Source organism: Aethalodelphis obliquidens, unplaced genomic scaffold (genome assembly GCF_003676395.1).
Source record: "Aethalodelphis obliquidens isolate GAN/ISIS:26980383/991018 unplaced genomic scaffold, ASM367639v1 scaffold6, whole genome shotgun sequence".
NCBI lineage: Eukaryota > Metazoa > Chordata > Mammalia > Artiodactyla > Delphinidae > Aethalodelphis > Aethalodelphis obliquidens.
Genome location: NW_020837950.1, coordinates 72,966,410 through 72,985,403, shown reverse-complemented (window position 1 = coordinate 72,985,403; position 18,994 = coordinate 72,966,410). Strand labels below are relative to the sequence as shown.

At 52.3% G+C, this 18,994-nt stretch overlaps 1 protein-coding gene across 6 annotated transcripts in view; it reads right to left on the bottom strand.

The window, feature by feature from the left end:
* The window catches only part of TRMT44 (tRNA methyltransferase 44 homolog), a 24,288-nt gene extending 7,416 nt beyond the window's left edge, over positions 1–16,872 (bottom strand). For 2 of the 6 annotated variants that reach the window (XM_027103821.1, XM_027103822.1), the window contains exons 1-10: positions 16,217–16,872; positions 14,468–14,582; positions 11,323–11,542; positions 9,335–9,403; positions 8,428–8,535; positions 7,117–7,188; positions 3,890–3,996; positions 2,412–2,595; positions 114–519; positions 10–61 (exon numbers count right to left, since the gene is read on the bottom strand). In XM_027103821.1, coding sequence (XP_026959622.1) covers positions 10–61; positions 114–519; positions 2,412–2,595; positions 3,890–3,996; positions 7,117–7,188; positions 8,428–8,535; positions 9,335–9,403; positions 11,323–11,542; positions 14,468–14,582; positions 16,217–16,847 — 1,964 coding nt within the window. In that variant the 5' untranslated portion in view covers positions 16,848–16,872. Of the gene's footprint in view, positions 1–9; positions 520–2,411; positions 2,596–3,889; positions 3,997–7,116; positions 7,189–8,427; positions 8,536–9,334; positions 9,404–11,322; positions 11,543–14,467; positions 14,583–16,216 lie in introns of all 6 variants that reach the window. The other 4 variants (XM_027103819.1, XM_027103820.1, XR_003432308.1 and 1 more) reach the window with 3 other exon arrangements.
* Positions 16,873–18,994: the final 2,122 nt, after the last annotated feature.

The window sequence follows — 18,994 nt, the reverse complement described above, 5'->3', positions numbered from 1 at the left end:
GCCCGTTACCTCCCCGACTCCAGGCCTTCGCGCTCCTGCTCTGACCCAGGGCGCCCGTTACCTCCCTGACTCCAGGCCTTCACGCTCCTGCTCTGACCCAGGGTGCCCGTTACCTCCCCGACTCCAGGCCGTCGCGCTCCTGCTCTGAGAGCTTGTCACGTTTGACTGCTTTCTGCCCAACAACAGATTCGCCACTTGCAAAACCACTCGGCCAATAAAATCTCGAGGGAGGGTGGCACAGTTCCTCACGCGCTTGGCTTTTTCTCTGGGGCGAAATCCAGACAACCAGAGTCCTTCGGCGGGGGACTCTGGTGCGTGCCCGGCCCCGGCGTCCAGGGCTCCATGCCCCTCGGGGCCATCGGCACCACCGGCGGCGGCCCCGGGTGGACGAGGGGCAGGGACCTGGCCAGGTGGGCTCACAGGACCGCCCCGCCTGCTGTTAATGTAGCGGGTTCTCCGCTCATCCACAGAATCCTCTCCAGCGGGCGGGTATGTTCTGGACTTCCCAATGAGACACACCTACACGTGAAAAGAGCACAGGAAGTACTTTAGCAGGTTCCAATAGTATCTCAACGTTCTCCAGGGAACTCTCTTGTTCTGGAGAATAAATTCCATGAAAGTCTTCGACACCTATCATGAAAGGAATCCTTATTTTAAAAAGTCATACCAACTAATGACTTAATATACTATCAGCAAAAGCCCACAGGAAGCTTCATTCCTGACTTCCACAGCGCCTAACAAACACGACAGACCAAGGTCACCTTTACTGAGCCAACCAGCCGCACCCCACTGCACCCCTCTTCCGCCCCACACACAGACCCTGATGGTAACCCTGCAGGGCTCTTAAGGGGCAGCGCTGCCAGAGCGAGGAGAGCACGTGTGCACCTAGCAGAGCACCTGGCACGGCGGGGATGTCCAGTTCACGCTGTCCCCTTCCCCGTTCGCACGTCCAGACGAAGGCTGCCCTCAGGAGCCCCGGAGAGAGCCAGGCCCCGTCCGGCGAGGCTGCAGTGGGTACAGCGTCTCTGGACATCCTCTCCGGGCCTGAACCCGATGAAGGCGAATCTGGTTGCATCAGAGCCATCCCTCACTGCTCTCCAGCTGTGCCACCTGCTGAATGTGTGATCTCGGGCAGGTGACAACTTCTGTGTGCGTGGAATAAGGCGTGGCACGTAATCAGTCCTCAATTAACAGCTGCTGTGTGTGGACACCCGCACTTGCACCTGACCCCCGAACCTTCCAGTTACAGGAAACCTGAGGTTCGGAGAGATTAAGCAATGCTCCGTGGTCTCCAGCAACCAGTAACGGAATGGCAAATGCAAACATCAAAACTGTAGGATCCTCGTACCTACGTGACCCAAACTCCAGCAAAATTCCATTCCAACCTCAGAAGACTGACTTGCCAAAAGAGAGGACGTGTAAGAGCATGACGTGAAGGCTCTGAAGGTGAGCCCTAAAGGACACTTCCCAAACGACCTCGAGCAGCGACAGCAGTGTACCTGAAGCCGACAGAGCGGCCCAGCGCAGGCAGGCGAGCCCGAGCGAGGGCCCGGCACCGGCCGGCGAGCTGCTGCTCCCTAGTTGGCAGTGAGGACACAGGCAGGGAGTGTCTGTAATGTGCCCCCGAACGCACTGCCAGGAAGTGGCAAGTCGGGAGTCAAGCTCAAACCTTCGATCCTTTTCACCACCGTCACGCAGTCAAGCTGAGATCGGGTGACAGGTTTTTGTGTTTAGTTTCTCACGAAAAGCACTGAGGTCCACAGAGTCTCATGAAAGAAAGTTAACAGAGATTAATGAAACCAATGTCAATGGTTCCCCTGACTCTCAGTAGTTCAAGCCCCCTGCGTGGTAAGCAGGTCGGCCCCGACCACCTGGCAGGGTCACAGGCAGTGCAAGGGTCAATTTCCACCTGGAAAAGTTCATTTCAAGCAAATCTGAATTAATAAGCCTCTTAATGAGGAAATGTGAAATCCTTTTGAGCTTCTGGAGCAATTTCAGCCTGTAATTTGGGACCCTAAGTCAGAAGTTAGAGCGTTCAGCCCCAGGCAGCACTACGGCCAGAAACCTGTAGAGAAACCAAGCTGACGCCCACTCTGGGAGGGTCCCCGAGGGGCAGTCACAGTTTCTGGAAAAGGGATGAAGACCTGCTGAGGGTTCCTGCAGAGCTGCCACGGGGCGGGAGAAGGAAGCGCCAGAGCACCTGCAAAGCAGGGATCTGCAGGCACAGAACAAGCCTCTGGACCCGCCAGTGACGGACGGGGATGCTGGGATCAGCAAGGGCACCTCTGGGACAGTCACACCTGCAACCATCCCAGTGCCGTCTACGGTTCTGTGACAAGGACGGCCCCAAGCTCTCCATCTAAACACCTCGGTGTCGCCCGCCGAGGACAGCCCAGGTGACCAGGACGCACCCTCTTGGTGGAAGGAATCCTAAGACAATCCTCCTCTACGTGGAAGCCACAGGTCGACCCCACCTCGGTGATGAAATCCAGGTACCCTCGGTACTGGGTCTTCTTGCTCTGCCTCCGCTGATACTTCCCAACGAAGTCAAAGAAGCAGCAGGGCAGGACGAAGAAGCGGCAGTTGTAGGAGGACCTTCAAAGACAACCAGCGACACGGAAACCCACAGTCTTAAAGAGATTCAATGAAGAAAAGTCCTCAGAAAGCCACGCAGCAACGGTGTGCCCGGGCAAAACGCAAACCGTGTGCTACTGGCTCATTTTGTTTTTTATATAAAAAGAAGAATTACAGCCTTCCCCAAGTTAATTTCTAGAAACAATGCAGCACAGCATCTTTTCAATAAAATATGAATCTAATTACTTTTATTAAAAATATTTTTTTCTATTGCAATTATCATCAACTGTAACCTAAAACATTCTCAAGTACGTGGAGATTTCAGCTGTTGGACAGGAAATTTCAGAGGTAACAAGCACAAAAAAGATTGTGATTTGCCCCTTGACCTATATTACTCTAAAACAGTCCAAAAGGATGGCCCTGGAAGGTGTTATGCTTAGTGCAATGAAGTCAGACAGAAAAAGACAAATACTGTACGTTATCACTTGTCTGCTGAATCTACAAAATAAAACGAATGAAAATAACCAAAACGAAACAGACTCACAGATACAGAGAATGACTTCGTGGTCACCAGTGGGGAGAGGGAAGCGGGGAGGGGCGAGGCAGGGGTAGAGGATTAAGAGGCACAGCCTACTACGCATAACATAGATAAGCCCCAGGGATATGCTGTACAGCACAGGGAACACAGGAAGTATTTTATGATAACTACCAATAGAGCATGACCAAAAAATTTTTAATTGCTACGTTGTACTCCTGAAACTATATAATATTGTAAATCAACTGTACCTAAAAGAAAAGGGGTGGGGAGGGCATTAAAAAAATAAATAAATAGAACAGTCCAAAAGAACCTTGGATAAAAGAGACGTGGCAATGAAATGTGAAAGGGCAGCAAGGTAACGCGCATCTTAAAGAAGTCTGCCCGAGGCAGAGAGCCCAAAATTGAGACAAAACATTTCAGCAGAGGTCTTTACTCTGAAAGACAAACCCTCCTGCTATCAGGAAAAACACACCTTTCAACACTGGATATAAAAACACTGTGGAAGTAATCACAACGAAAATATAACGTGAACATGTGAACCACATACATAATTTTATATTTTCTAGTATCCGTATCTTCAACAGCAAAATAAAACAGGTGGAATTTATTTTAAATTTAACCCAATATATCCAACAGATTATCGTCTCATCAATCTGGACCAGCCACATCTCAAGTACGCGATAGCCACAAGCAGCCAGTGGCTACAGTTCTGGACAGCGAGGTTTAGGCAACAAAACATCCCCAGCCACCACTGTGCTAACACCTCCACCTACTCACCTGGCCGCAATCACAGGTATCCATGGCGTTAGTTCATCGGAATGGTTTCCGATTAACCAATCGACGTCCGGGAAGAGGGTCTTATCATTTGGTGTGATTGCACTTTCCTACAAGAAAGACACAGAACAAGCCTGAACGTGTAGTAAATAAAATCAGAGCACGGAGGGAAACAACAAACGCAACCACCCCTGCAGAACCGCAGCTGTTCCCGGCCCGGTCTCAGCCGCTCTGGGCTGCAGGTCTTCATCTGCAAAAGGCGGAAGCTGGGCCAGGAGTGAGGAAGTGTGTGCCCAGCCCGGCCTGCCCGAGGGCACGGCTCCTGACAACTTTTAGCATCATCTCTGCGCCGATGAGCCAACAACACTTCCGGACGCTCATCTTCTTTTGATATTAAAAATAGCCTTTTTACATAAATATAAGAGCAGCTAAAGGAGACAGGGGACATGTGAACCACTTTACTTTTGACAGGAGGAGGGGCAAGAAACGGCCTGCAGAGGGGTGAGCGGAAAGCTGGGAGGTCTGAGGCTGACTTGACATAGACCCTGATGCACTTACACAACCCACGGAATGAGCGCATCTATGAAAAGAGAAAATATAGGAAGAATTTGCAGAAGTGTGCACCAGCCTTTGCTATTACACTATTACCTTTTGTGAACTCTCAGACAGCAAGTTTTTACCCACTGGACAGGCATGTTCACCACTGTGATCGTGTCTGTAGTTAAGCTGGGAACGGCTTGCTTTGAGGATTTAAGAACTTTAAGTGAACACCTTATCCTTTCTGCTAATCAGCAGGCCGTCATTAATTATCAAAGTCAACAGTCCCAATGGTGAAGATGTCAGTGAGAACCGGAGACTGTACAGCCAAAACTAACACAACACTGCAAATTAACTATACTTCAATGTAAAACAAAGGGTTAAAAAAAAAAAAAACTGGAAAGAGAGACTATATAACCACTCAAAATCCACTAATTTTAGAATTGAAGAATGAATCCCCACGGCAAGTAAGCAGACGTGTTAGTTCTCGGTCAGAACAAATGGGGGAGACACGATGTTAACCCTCACGTTGAAGGCCACGAGAGTGTTTTGCAAAGCTGACGGATATAAAAATTGAATTTAAATTAATCTTTTTGGCTCTTGACTAAGCATATGTGCTTCTATTTTCACATATATTAAAATGCTGAAAACAGTATTTCAGTGAAATACTGAAAATGGTCTATGCTAATTCGAAAGTAGGCAAACTTTGGATACTATCAAAAACAAACTTTTAATACTATTTACTCTTTCTTCCCACCCATTCTACATTTAAATATGCCTGCCTCTTTAAATGGTCTATATTTACAAAAACGAATTACACTTAGTAATTATCACAATCACGTTTAGTTTTCTTTCCAACAACATGCTAGACAAGAAAGCTCTACCTGTCTACCTGCCAGCCTCCACCCTCACATTTAACACGGGAAGATGCAGGACTCTTCCTCCAGCTCGGCGACCAGAGGTCCAGGGGTAACGAGAAAAAAATGCACAAGAGGTGAGACACAGCACTCCTACTAGCAGGCCTTCACTGAGTGATGGGTGGGGTTTCCCCCACTCCACAGGGAACCTCGAATAAAGAACCAGAATCTTCCACCTGTTCTCCAAGGGGCACGTTGTGCCAGCCAGCTCTTCCTTGGGGTCATGATTTAAACAGAGCCTATTCAACTGCTGTGTGAACTTTTTACCCAAAGAAATTATTTTGCTGTTTCTCCTGGGACACAGGGGATTTGGGAATCAACCACGTTATTCCCTTAGCTTTGATCATCAGCCTCATCGAAATTCAGAGCCCAATTTTATTACCTGTGTGAGGACACGTGGTCTGTGCATGTGGCTGCAGAGCCTCCCCTAGTCCTGCATCTGGTTTACCACCATTCCTCAAACCTGAGATTTTTTTAAAATGTTCTAATTTATTGTAATGTATGAATATACAAGCAAATGTAAACTCTTGTAGCATAAAACAAAGTATAAATATATAATGAGAAACTGAGCAAATAAAAAGCTGTCGGGCAGCTGCAATGAACCTCCCTTCCTCCAATGTTTTTATATTTTGCAATAATATTCTCAACTTTAATAGAAAGGCAAAGAGAAAATATCCAAATAAGTCTTGAAACTTTCGTTTTCTTTTCACAGATGAAATGATATACCCGAGATCTGCTTGGAAACCACAGCTGGGCTGATGCTGTGGTCGTGGAGGGGGAGGGATGAGACAAAGAATCGCTGAGGCGGCCGATGAGTTGCTGGGGTTTGGCACGCGGGCATCTCTCCACTCCGGTATATTCCGGACATTCTCCACGACGAAAAGCAAATGCCCTTTTCATTTCTCCGGTCAGCATCCTGCCCTCGGGCGGATGAGACGTCGCGTCCCGGTCACCCCCGCGCGTCTTCGCTCGGGGACAGGGTCTAGAGGCGATGCGGGCAGCTGGACAGCAGAGGCCCCATGGCGCCCCGGGGCCAAGCGTGCAGCCCCACCGCCACGCTCCCCCGCCGGCTTGGAGGCCTGGGCTCTTAGAGACCAACGCCGGGAAATGCTAGAGCCCTGACCTGCCGCGGGGTGCTGTGGAGGAGACTCCCCTCTCTGATGGCTTGGAGCTGCTCTGGACCACGGCGGGGCGGACGGGGCTCCCTGCAGCCCCACGGTCACGACCGAGGCTAGGTGTGCTGTCCGTCCTCGCTGGACGGCTGCGCGTGTGCAGCCCGGTCCGGCCACTCCACTGCGCTCCCCTCCGCCGACTCCTCGCCAGCTCGCCGTCTTGCTGGAGGCCACTCCTGGCCACGCTGCTCACAGAGTGGGACCGCCCATGGTGCCCCCGCCCCGGCCCGGTCCTGGCAGGGTGGGCACCCACTGCCTAGCGGAAGTCTGAACATGCGGCCTGTCCCAGGCACCAGAGGAGATGCAGAGGAGGGGTCGTCCTCCGCCCCCGCCACCCAGGCAGCCAATAGCCCCCTCGGGCACCCACAGGAGATGCAAAGGGCCTGCGGCAGACCCGGGGGAGGAGACACGCCTCCGGCTCCGGCATCCGTGCTTCAGTTTAACCAGAAGGCTATGGAGGTCTAAAGCTTCATCCGCCTCTACAGTCTCAGGGCACTGAGACGAATGTGGACTGCTGTGGTTATGAGCATCTCTGACTGGCCCGTACACAGAGACACCCCTTCAAATAACCGTGCTGAGGTCAAGGGCAGGGACAGCACAGTACCTCTAAGTGTGTCTCTGGTCCGTACATGTCCCAAACCTTTCGTCTTCGGACATCAATCCCTCTGCCTGGATGCTGAAACGAGGAATTTCAGGAATCAAAGGTCCAGGTCAGTACACCACAATAAATTAGCAAGAACAGATCGAACTCTGCAGGTATCACCCCCCGCGTTAAGTGCAGGAGACCCTCAGCTCCCCGGCTGCTGAGAACAGACACTTGCGTCCTGCGGGGCACAGACAGAACCTGTGCTGCCGAGGCTTCGCGAAGGGGAACAGAGCCAAGGCGTGCAAACACCTCCACGGCCACACGCAGCCCTGGGAAATACACCTGCCCGGAAAGGGAGACGGCTCCTCTGAGCTGGTCAAGTTCAGCTCTTGGGCTCACCTTCTCTTCCAGCCCCCAGACGAGCCTCGTCCTCAGGGTCGTTCTCATCCAGCGCACCCTGACCACACGCAGCTCTCCCGGGGCCCCACCCCCATGTCTCCACCCACTGGCTCCTAGTCACCACCAGATGCGCTAACACCCCACAGACAACCTGTTCACAGGGGTCACAACTGCAGCCTCACTCTTTTACAAAGCACCTCAGAAAGCCCCGTCTAACAACCCCATTCCAAAGTCCCACAGGTGAGGACAAATGTGTCTGTCCATAAGGCAGGATGCTACGGTCACAAGAAAACCAGCCTTCGGGTCACCACGACTGGGCTTCAATCCCCACTGTCACTCTCAAGCACGAAGCTCACTGGGCCAGGTGACGGCGCTGCTGCACCCAGTGCACTGGCCTCGCCGGACGCCGCGAGACGCCGGGGGAAAGCTGACGCCTGCGAGTCCTGAACTGCTCCCAGGGCCGGGGCTGTTCTCAGCTCTCAATGCCTCTGCTTCACAATCCAGAAAATGGGTGCAAGACTGACTATCACAGTTTTACATGTGTATGTGTATCAATACAATACATGGGTGCCTGACTGTCCTCTGAGCTAGAATCTAAACTTCTCTAGGGCAGAACCCACCTTATCCTTTATTCCCCTCTCTGTGCCTTGAAATGGTGGGTTTTCCAAAGAAAATACTGACAACAAAAACATCAGAGCTGCTGAAAGCGTGCTGTTCCGCAGGCCGAGTGTCTGAGAACCCTCTTCTAGTCTCACGAGACCGCTGTCTTTGGTCCTGTTTACAAGCTGCCCGCCCCACAGTTCGCAACCAGCCACTATGCCGACAGCCAGGCCACCTCTGAATCCCGATCGGACCAGCAGAGAAAGACCCCGTGCTGGGCCTGAAGACGCTCTAGCGAAGGTACAAGCAACGGCCCCAAGCATGCTTTACCCCTTCTCTGCTCAGGATGTGGACCAGGAGGCCGTTCCCACAACCGAGGTCGACAAAGCACTGCCTGGCTGTCTCTCCCCGCTCAGCTCTCTCTTCTTCCCATAGAATCTAAGCAAACAGAAAAAAAAAAACCAAAGTCAGTTTGTGATTCACTTCACCCCACAGTAGTTCAGACACAACCCCACCTGGAACTGCAGATCCTCTCCCACAACAGGAGGAGCGGCCTCCTCCGAGGCCCTGGGCCTCCGCGCATGTGATGCCCGGGTGAGCAGAGCGAGGCGGGACCCGCCCACGGCCCTGGCCGGATGCTGCGCGGGCATCAAAGCCTTCTTCTTCCTCCCAGAGTCCACGTTCACGTGGTCATCTCTGGGCAAGAGCTGTACAGATTACTGTCAGTTCCTTCAGGCGTTCTCTCAGTTCTTCAAGTGTTGTATACTTTGAGAAGCAATGTTATTTCGAAGACTAAGAGAATTCCGGCTGAAAGGCAGTTGCAAGGTGTCTCCTCTAAACATCTCATAGATGAGAAAATCAAGACTCCGAAGTTAAAGGCCTGCCCAAATCCAGGTGGGCAGCAAGGCAGCCGAGAAGGCCGAGAACTGGAAGCACCGAACGCGAGGGCTGCTAGGGAGGCACGTGCGTATCAGATGGGCCCCGACGGCAGCTCCCAAACGCAGCCAGCATCTCCGTGTTCCGCGCTGACTACTAATCAGGAAGGCACTGCTTCAGTTCAATTCCTGACGTTGCATTTCCCAACTCAGACTCGTTCTACATTCACGCAAAAGCACCATGCAAAGTTAAAAAAAAAATCCCTTGTGTAACCAACCCCGGCCAACAGAACCGTAGAAGTCCTGAGCTACCCGGAGCAACCTCCCGCCCTTCCACCTAAACTCTGCCCGCACAGCCTTACCAGCAGGTAGGCAGCAAGAGCCACGTCTTCATGCACGAACTTCTCAGGGTCAGTTACTTCAGGCCACACCTACAACATGTGCAAGGGCATGTGTGAGTTTTCACCGCACCTGTGTGTGGAGTCTGCAGCAAGACTGTGGAGTAAAGACATTGTCTGTAAGACGCTGAGGTGGGGCCGCTGGGCATCAGAGGAAAATGCTGAGCTATGCTACCCTCGTCACTCATCTAGACAAGTATGACAGACAAGGAAATGAGGGGCGGCGGGGGGTCGAGGAAGCAAAGGCGCAGGGGTCAGGAGGTCAGTGCTGCACCCTCTGGTCTGTCAGTGAGTCGCCGTCACTCGTCAGGAGTGTCACTCAGCTGTTTGTCCCCGTCTCCCGATCTGTAAAGCGGGGATTGACTCTGCCTTAATTACCACGCAGGATGACCAGCAGGTACTGTGAAACTAGAAAATACTGGCTGTGCACGTGTGAGGCCTCGTTACTAACATCAGTAACGTGCAGAACGGAGTTTGGCAGATGAGAAAAAAACCGATGGCCAATATTAAACGTTCAGATTTCTGTTTCCAGTCTAGTGGATTAGAGAGTTTGGACGAACCATCTCGCCAAGGACAATTTTAAAAGCTGGAAGAATAAAGAAGTCCCTTCTTAAAGGTACTAAACAGTAAGATAATGAAGAAGCGCCAGGCCAGGACCCGGGAGAGAAGGCGAGGCCAGCCGAGGCCAGCCATCCCCAGCGGGAACGCCTGAGACACTGGGGGATGCTCTGCTACACAGCAAGAGGGGACTGACACAAAAACACGTGGCAACGATGAACCGTGGTTACTTCTAGGAGAAGGGAGGGAGATACGAACAGGAAGAGTACAAAGTAGGTTCAACTCTGTTAGCACAGGCGCCTCGGAGATACTGCGGGTTCAGTTCCAGACACCCCAACAAAGTAAATATTGCAGTAAGGTGAGTCACGCAGATTTTTTGGTTTTCCAGTGCATATAAAAGTTCCGTTTACACTACAGAGTAGTCTATTAAGTGTGCAATAGCGTTGCGTCTAAGAAAACAATGGACGTACTTTAATTAAAAAATACTTTATTGCTGGGAATTCCCTGGCAGTCCAGTGGTTAGGACTCAGCACTTTCACAGCAGAGAGTGTGGGTTCAACCCCTGGCTGGGGACTTGGGATCCCATACGCCGCCTGGGGCAGCCAAAAAATAAAATGCTTGGTCGCTAAGCATGCCAACCATCACCTGAGTCTGCAGTGAGTTACAGCAGTAACATCAACGGTCACTGATCACAGGTCACCGTGACAAACATAATGATAATGAAAAAGTCTGAAATATTGTGCAAATTACCAAAATGTGACACAGAGATACGAAGTGAGCAAACGCTGTTGGAAAACGGCGCCAATTGACCTACTCCGTGCAGGGCCGTTACAAACCTTCAATTCGTAAAAACTACAATATCTGCAAAGCACAATAAATGGAGATATGCTTGTGATGCTTTATTTCTTAAGCTGGGTGTGAATACACAGATGTTTGTGGTTACCTTGTTTTTACATCTTCAAGTTAAGGACATTTTACAAAATTGGTCTCCTTTTTGGAAGTATATGCTTTTGTACTTTAATTTTCCATATATTTTCTTCAAATACCTTTATGTTTATACTAAAGAATTATGGTAGCTTAGTATTTAAATATTCCATTATTTTAAATTAAATTATTCTCCTTTTGTTCTCTTGACAAAAAATAGTAACATGCCAAAACAAAACAAGACACGAAAACCAAATCCTTCTCCACAGCGTAACTGCCAGTGTTCTCATGGTCTGCATCCCTAACTATGTCAAAGTCCAGGCTGCGATGTGGGGCCCTGGGTGGGTATGTTTTGACTTAATGTCTGCATTTGCAGCTCACAGGCGAAACGACGTCACCTGGAGCAGCTTGGTACATCACCTCGTTTCAATGGGGGTGGGGAAGTCACAGACGTCTCTGCCCAGAATTACCTTGGTCATGTCTTTATACTTCTCTTTAAGCGCCTGGTGAACCCTGCTGTACTTCATGATGGAAATGAGGGACAGGGTGCTTTTGAACCCACTCTGCCTGCTCTCCACACACCACCTGGCCAATCTGGCCAGCAGCTCTTCTCCAAGCCAGGTGGGTTTGGGATACACAATGCCATCTGAATGCCATCTTTCTGGACAGAAAATTAAAACAGATATGAACCTTTGAAAATAAGAGAGATATGAGTAAGCACAGCTGGTTTCAATTCTTATTTTCAAATTACACATTTCTTTGCCAAAAGAAGAGAGAAATTAAGACAGCTACGATGACAAAATATGGTACCCCAAACACAAGACAATCTGGAACTAGTTACAGAATTTTCATCCTACAGAGAAAAACACATTTAAAAAGCAGAAAGAGTTCCTCCTCTCTTGCAAACGTTGTTAAAATGCATTTACACATCTTACGAAGCCCATCAGCCCAACGACAAAGTCCCTGTCACCTCCCACTTCGTGCGCCGGTTAGCTAGACGCGCCGGTTAGCTAGACGCGAAAACGCTCACGGATTTCTTTAACTTTTCTAGGTTTTATACGTTTCACATGTGCTGCCCAGAGGTAGAATGCTGGTCCACTGAGTACTTCCCATCCAGGAAGCTGAGCGCTCGGTCACCAAGCTGAGGACACGTACACAGTCCCTGTGGCTCACAGTCCTTCTAGGTCACCGTGTGTCCTCTGCCACCAAAATGCAGAGGCTGCGGCCCTGTCTGTTCTGTTCGCCGCTCGACCCCGGCCCCAGCAGTGCCTGATCACGGCGGGCGCTCGCTGTCTGGGCGCCGAGTAAACGCGCAACCCGCGGGCCTAGGTCACGACAACACATCCACCGAGGCTGCGGCCCAGGCAGTGCGATGAAGGGGAGAGGCATCAAGTTTGCTGGCGCACAGAAAAGGAGGCGGCGTCCAGAAGCACAGGCGGCTGGGTGACGGGGCAGAGCTGGAGGCAGGCGCGGGCCAGGGGCAGGGGCAAGGGGTCGCCAGGCTGGAGAGTTACGACTGTCAGGTCTTTGCCACCAGGCGCATCAAGGGACACAGCTCACTCCCAGAAGGAACAGGTGCCAAGTGTCCGCTGAGAAACACGCCCCAAGACGCTCACCTTTCCCGCCCCTTCCCTTCGGAAGCTATCCTGCTGGGGCTGATGGCCTCGGGCCTTTCCTCTGCTCTTCCTGGGCCCCACGCTATTTCCCAGGTGCCACCGGGGTCATCACGGCTACCCCCTCACCCACTCAGGCCTCAGGGGCCTCTCCCGCCCACCCTGGTACGATGGGCACAGCACTGCCCTTGCCAATGAAGGGACCGGGAATAGAGGCCTGAGCCACCTCTCACTTCCGCCCGGCACTCAGCACCACCTGGCATCAGAGCATTCACCTGTCTCTCCCGGGCCTTGCTGACCCCCAGCTGCCCAGCACAAGCACACGGTGGGCACACTGAAGTCCTGCTGAAGCCAAGCACGGACCAGGAGTGCTGCATCCCACGGTGGCAACCACCAGACGTCCATTTAACTCGTGTTCTGCTGAGAAGGCCCCATACCTGGCCCCACGGTGTGGCCAGCTCCCAACGCAATGCAGGTGACAGCTGCCCGGCAGGGCAACGACAGGAGATGTCAGCCGGGAAAGATGGGGAGTAGCCACCCGGGCACTCGGAAGCTCATGGAGAACAGGGGCTGGGATTCCACCGCATCAACCACACTGAGCGCCTGCCGCGGCCGGACTCGGGCCAGGCTTCCCCAACCAGGCAAGGGGACAGCAGCCTCCAGCGCTCACCCCGCAGCTCCGCCATCGGCACCCCCTGGGTGACCCACACGGGCACACCCGGCTTTCCCACGGGGTCTGCCCTCACTCTCCAGGGGAGAGGAAAGGGCCTCGGGGCAAGGCCCCTTGGGGAGCATTTAACAGCCGGCAAGAGGCTTCACCCCGGCCGACCCTGAGTACCCCACCCAGCGTGTAAGCCTACAACAGGTCCCTGGGAAGCCCGGCCCAGCCCCCTCCTGGGGGGCTCAAAGATGATTAAACCCGTTTCAGAGATGAGAAGACTGAGGGCCACAGAGGCAACGTACCCAAGCCCAATGCTGGTGGGGAAACGCAGGTCTATGTGACTCCAAACCAAGCTGTTCCCAATGTGCCCCTCAGCTCCCCATGAAACCACGTGCAAAGCCCATCCCCAAGGCTGCCTCGAAAGAACAGACGCACGTGGCTCTCAGGAAAACACCAGCAGAAGAACAGCAAGTGATTTAACCTTCCTCTGACATTTTCATTTAAAAAATACCAAATGGAAGTAAGTCAAATTTCACACTGTCCAGACAGGCCCAAACACCACGTGGAATTAAGGGAACGGATGAACCTGCTGCTTTTATGATAAACATCACAGAACACCCGCTACGTCTAAGACCCCGTGAGCCTCAGTGGACAACGAAAAAGAAGGTTCCACTTACCACCCGTTACCAAGGGGTAAGAAATAACAGAACAACGAATGCACTGTGTTTATTTGGATTCGGTGCTAGAACCAGGTGCTACTAACCATCAAGGCTACACAGAACGCACGGGCCCTCCAGCCAGGCTATGACCACCCAGGTGCCAACAGGAACAAGGATGCGTCAGGGAAATGCCAACCAGAAAGCACGTTCCCACAAACCCGAACCGCCTAAGAGGGAGTCCCTGCTGCTCCTTGGTGACCGGAATCTTACAGCTGCCTAAAGAAATCACTGACTGGGGACTTCCCTGGGGGTGCAGTGGTTAAGAATCCGCCTGCCAATGCAGGGGACACAGATTCGAGCCCTGGTCCAGAAGATCCCACATGCCGCGGAGCAACTAAGCCCAGGCGCCACAACTAGTGAGCCAGCGCTCTAGAGCCCGCGAGCCACAGCTACTGAAGCCCGTGCGCCTAGAGCCCGTGCTCTGCGATAAAAGATGCCACCGCAATGAGAAGCCTGTGCACCGCAACGAAGAGCAGCCCCCGCTCGCCGCAACTAGAGAAAGCCCGCGCACAGCAACCAAGACCCGATGCAGCCCCCCCAAAATAATTAATTCATTAATTTAAAAACATCATTGATTTAAAGCATCAGTCACCGAGAGAAGAATAAGTTATTCGGTCCTTACCATTCTCCTTCGCTCTGACTGAGCTGAATTTGATACACGTTGCTCGTCTTAACCTTTAAATTCCCTTCACTGTCTTCTTCCAAAGGTAAAAAAATTACGGTTCCATTGAGGACATCTGGGGGGAAAAAGATAGGGATAATCGATTAAAGTGCTTAGTTCAGAGTCTCATCAAAAGCGGTCTTAAAAAAACAGCACTGAATCCACCGTGCCTTCAACCCCCAGGGCTTTTCCCCACTCGACTTACATCAGCGCACGTCCTGGCCACGGCCCATCCCCAAGCCTGCACCGCGCCGAGCGAGCGTAGTCCTGAAAGGGCCCCCCCGTGGAGGAGCGGTGCTCACCAAGAGGAAGAGGACAGGCTTAGCCCGCCCTGCTCTTCTGCGAAGCCCATGTGAGAATGCAGACATCCACGTTTGAAGGCCTCGTGGGCACTGATGCGCTCATCTCCTCAGGCCAGGAGAGGTGAAGTTTAAAAGGTGATAAAAGCTGGAAGGGCTCCTGAACTAGTCTGGGCAGCAGGGTCAGTGAGGGCCTCCTGGAGGAGGGAACACCCGCGAAGAGTCTTACAGGGGCACAGAGGCCCGCAGTACTGGGGGGCGGGGAGGGGGTATGCAGCCACCAGTAGTAATTCAGCAGCGCTGCTTGTGGTGGACAGAACAGCCTCCAGAGACACCCACACCCTGATACCCAGAACCTGTGACCACACGGAGTTGTTTCATGGCAAAAAGGGACTCTACAGATGTGAAGAGGGTTATGGACCTCGGAAGAGAGAGAGAGTATCCTGGACTACACAGGTGGGCCCCGTCTAGCCATGTGAGCCCCGAAAAGCTGAGAACCGTCTCCAGCTAGAGGCAGAAAAGATGCAGCAGCAGGGGAAGTCAATGAGGCTCTGAGCGTGAGTCAAATTCGGCACGGGTGCAGCTCTGAGATGTAGGGAGGCCTCCACGAGCTGCCCCAGGAGCTGGCCTTTTCCCTCATCCCTTTACCACTCATGGTCCAGCGCTCCTTCACCATCTTCCCCAAGCCTTCCAGACACCACCCCAATCCACAACCCCACCCTCTGTACTAAGGAGTCACATTTCTACGTGCCCCCTCCAAAAACAATGAAAAATCTACAACCTCCCTGGGGCATGGCAAGGAAACTGGCAGACTAAGTGCCTTTAGTGCCTTTTCACTTACTGGCTGGTTTTTAATCTAACTGCAGCCTCTGCGAGAGATTCTCCCCGGGACCAAACTCTAGGCAGGCTCCTCTGAGGCCTGTCTCAATTAGGGTTCAACCTTGGCCTATGAAGACCTGAACAAACATTGTCACAGCTCAAGGCCACATCCCTAGCATGACCCTAGGCCCCCTTAAAGTGCCCACCTGAAAAAACTCAAGGTTGAGAGAAGAATAGACTGTTCCAGCCCACACCTGAGCAAGAGCCCCTGGGACCGCCTCTGTGGGAGGGGAGGTCCTAACATCCACAGGCACCAGTTAGCAAACCCAGATGGTGTCACAGGGACTGATCCCCACCTTTCCTGCTTCTGGTTAATTTTTCACCTCCCGGGCTCTACCGCTCCATCCTCTTCCTTCATTCTCCCTGTAAAAAGCCCAGTCACCTCTGCACAAATCGCAGTGGAGTTCAGTTCACGCTGGACTCTTCCCCCTACTGTGATAGTGCATTACCAATTAAAACCTATCCTTGCCACTTTCACTAGTGTCCGGCTCTATGTATCTTTGACACCTGCCACTATCAGAAATACTCTTACCTTGCACGACTATTTCTCTCTTCGGAGCACAAGAATGCGCGTTCATTTTTGGGATGACGGTTCTGAGAATCACGTCGAGCTCGTGCTGAGCCTCTAGCTGTGATTCCGCCCCGGAGCGGGTGAAGAAGGCTAGCATCTCTCGATTGCCGCTGGCGAGGCTCCGGGAAATATCGTCCCAGAGAGAATCCAGGTCCGGGGCGGGGAAGTCGCCCTCCCCGGCTCCAGCCTTGCCGGGCTGCCCAGGGGCCCCAGAAAGCAGAGGCGCTTTGGCTGCTTCCCGCTGGTCCTCCCCTTGCTGGCGCCGGCCCTGGTTCTCCTGGGGGCCCTGCTCGGGGACTGCGCCCGGCCGAGGGCCCGGCCCCCCCTCGGGGAAACACTGGCCGTGTCCCTGCCCCTCCTTGGGCCCGCATCCCGCCGGGGCACGCTCCTCCGGCTCGGGGCCTGAGCTCGGCCGGGGGCCGGAATGCTCGACCCGGGGCAAGCAGGCGCTCCGCCGGGCCTCTAGGCGAACGCCACACAGCCGCTTGTTGGCCACCTGCGGCCTCTCCACCCACACGGCCACCGCCGCCCAGAAGCCCCCAGGGAGCAGCGAATCCGGATCGCGAACTGCAACCCTTCCCAGCTCCGCCATGTTCTGTCTCCGCCGAGAGCCTCGGAGGCGCGCCGGGATGACGCACGTTACGGCGCGGCGTGTTTGCGTCATGGGGGCGGGACGCCGCGGCCGGAAGTGAAAGGGAAGAAGACGGACCCACTTCCTTTCCTGCTTTGGGTTCTTTATCGTTATTCGGCTGGGGAGTTCGGGGCTGAGGAATTTTTTTTTTAATTTTATTTTGTTTTATACAGCAGGTTCTTATTAGTTATCCATTTTTTACATATTAGTGTGTACATGTCAATCCCAATCTCCCAATTCATCACACCACGAGCTCCAGGCCCCGCCGCTTTCTCCCCTTGGTGTCCATACGTTTGTTCTCTACATCTGTGTCTCTATTTCTGCCCTGCAAACCGGTTCATCTGTACCATTTTTCTAGGTTCCACATATATGCGCTAATATACGCTATTTGTTTTTCTCTTTCTGACTTCCTTCACTCTGGGGGCTGAGGAATTTAACCTTTGCTTTATTCTCCAGGGAAACATCCAAGGGTGTCGGTGCCGGATAGTAACATGACCAGAGCTGAGTTTTGGAGAATTCTGGAGGTGGTGTATTTATGGAATCATAAAGGTCAATCCTGCATCCGACGTCTGATTGTTTCCGTATTGTTACCGATCAAAGTCATGGAGCCTCCGTTTGTGAATGTTCAGGGTTGTCTTCTAATGAAAGCTCGCGCGTCTCCGTTTTTACTCTGGCGTGCTTTCTCGTGTGGGAGAGTTGCAGCTGCTGCGTTCCTGCGTCTGACCGCTGCCCTGGGGTGTCTGTTAGGACAGGTGAACGTCAGCTGTCACCTGCGTGTTCCCAGGAGGAGCAGAGAAGGGCGGGTACTGCGGGTTTAGGCCAACGTCAACTGCACAGTCTGCAGAATCTAGTGATATCCCGAAAACCTCAAAGATTCTTCATTCTTTTTGTACATTATAGTCCCTCAGTTGGGATTTTCCCTAAAGGGTCTCTGTCAGAATCAAGGAGTGAAAACTAACTCAGATCATGTGATTTACCAGAGAGAAGAGCAATGTCTGTTGAATTACGTAAAAGATAAATGAATGCTAAACCTCATAGTCTTTGACCATGGAGTTGATTTTCATGCTGTCTGTATTGCTTTCCCAGGGCTGCCATAAAAAATTACCACAAAATGGATGGTTTAAAACAACGGAAATTTATTCTCTCACAGATCTGAAAGCTCGGAGGGGGAATCTATTTCTTGCCTCTCAACTTCTGGGGGTCGCCAGCAATTTTAAGTGTTCCTGGGCTTGTGGCCACTAACTCTAATCGCTGCCTCTACGGTCATGTGGCCTTCTTGTGTTTCTCTGCGTCTCTTCTCCTGCAAAGACCCTATTTCCAAATAAGGTCACAGGTACGGTGGGTTAGGACTTTGGCATGTCTTTGGGGGGAGACATAATTCAACCTCCGCCGCTATCCAAAGATGTTTAGCCAGGTGGGATAGCCAAAAGATTAATAATTACAAACCTTATTAGTTGCTAACATGTGGAGGGACCTGGGCTAAGTATTGAGGATGCAGGGCGAAGGAAGATCCTGCCCTTGAGGAACCTTCAGGCCGACAGAGGAGGCAGACAGGTAAGACAATGATCAAGGAATATGAAAAGTGCAACAGTCAAGATATACGGGGTGCAGAGGCTGCAGAAGGAGGGAATTTTTTTTTACACTATAAGGCTCCTCTGGGACTTTCCTGGTGGTGCAGGAAATCTGCCTGCCAATGCAGGGGACGTGGGTTCGATCCCTGGTCGGGGATGATCCCACATGCCACAGAGCAACTAAGCCCGTGAGCCACAGCTACTGAAGCCCGCACACCTAGAGCCCGTGCTCCGCAACAAGAGAAGCCACCACAATGAGAAGCCCACGCACCTCAACGAAGAGTAGCCCCTGCTCGCCGCAACTAGAGAAAGCCTGTGCGCGGCAACAAAGACCCAACGCGGCCAAAAATAAGTTAATTAAATAAAAAGTAAAAATAAAAGCCCTTGCCTGCTGATCGGCAGTGGGTAGTTGGCCTTTGGACAGGAGTCCACCTTCTCCCCTGGTTGCTGACTCCTGAATAAAGCAACCTTTCCTTTACACCAGCACCTGCCTCTCAAGTATCAGCTTTCAAGTGGCAAGCAGTTGGACCTGAGTGC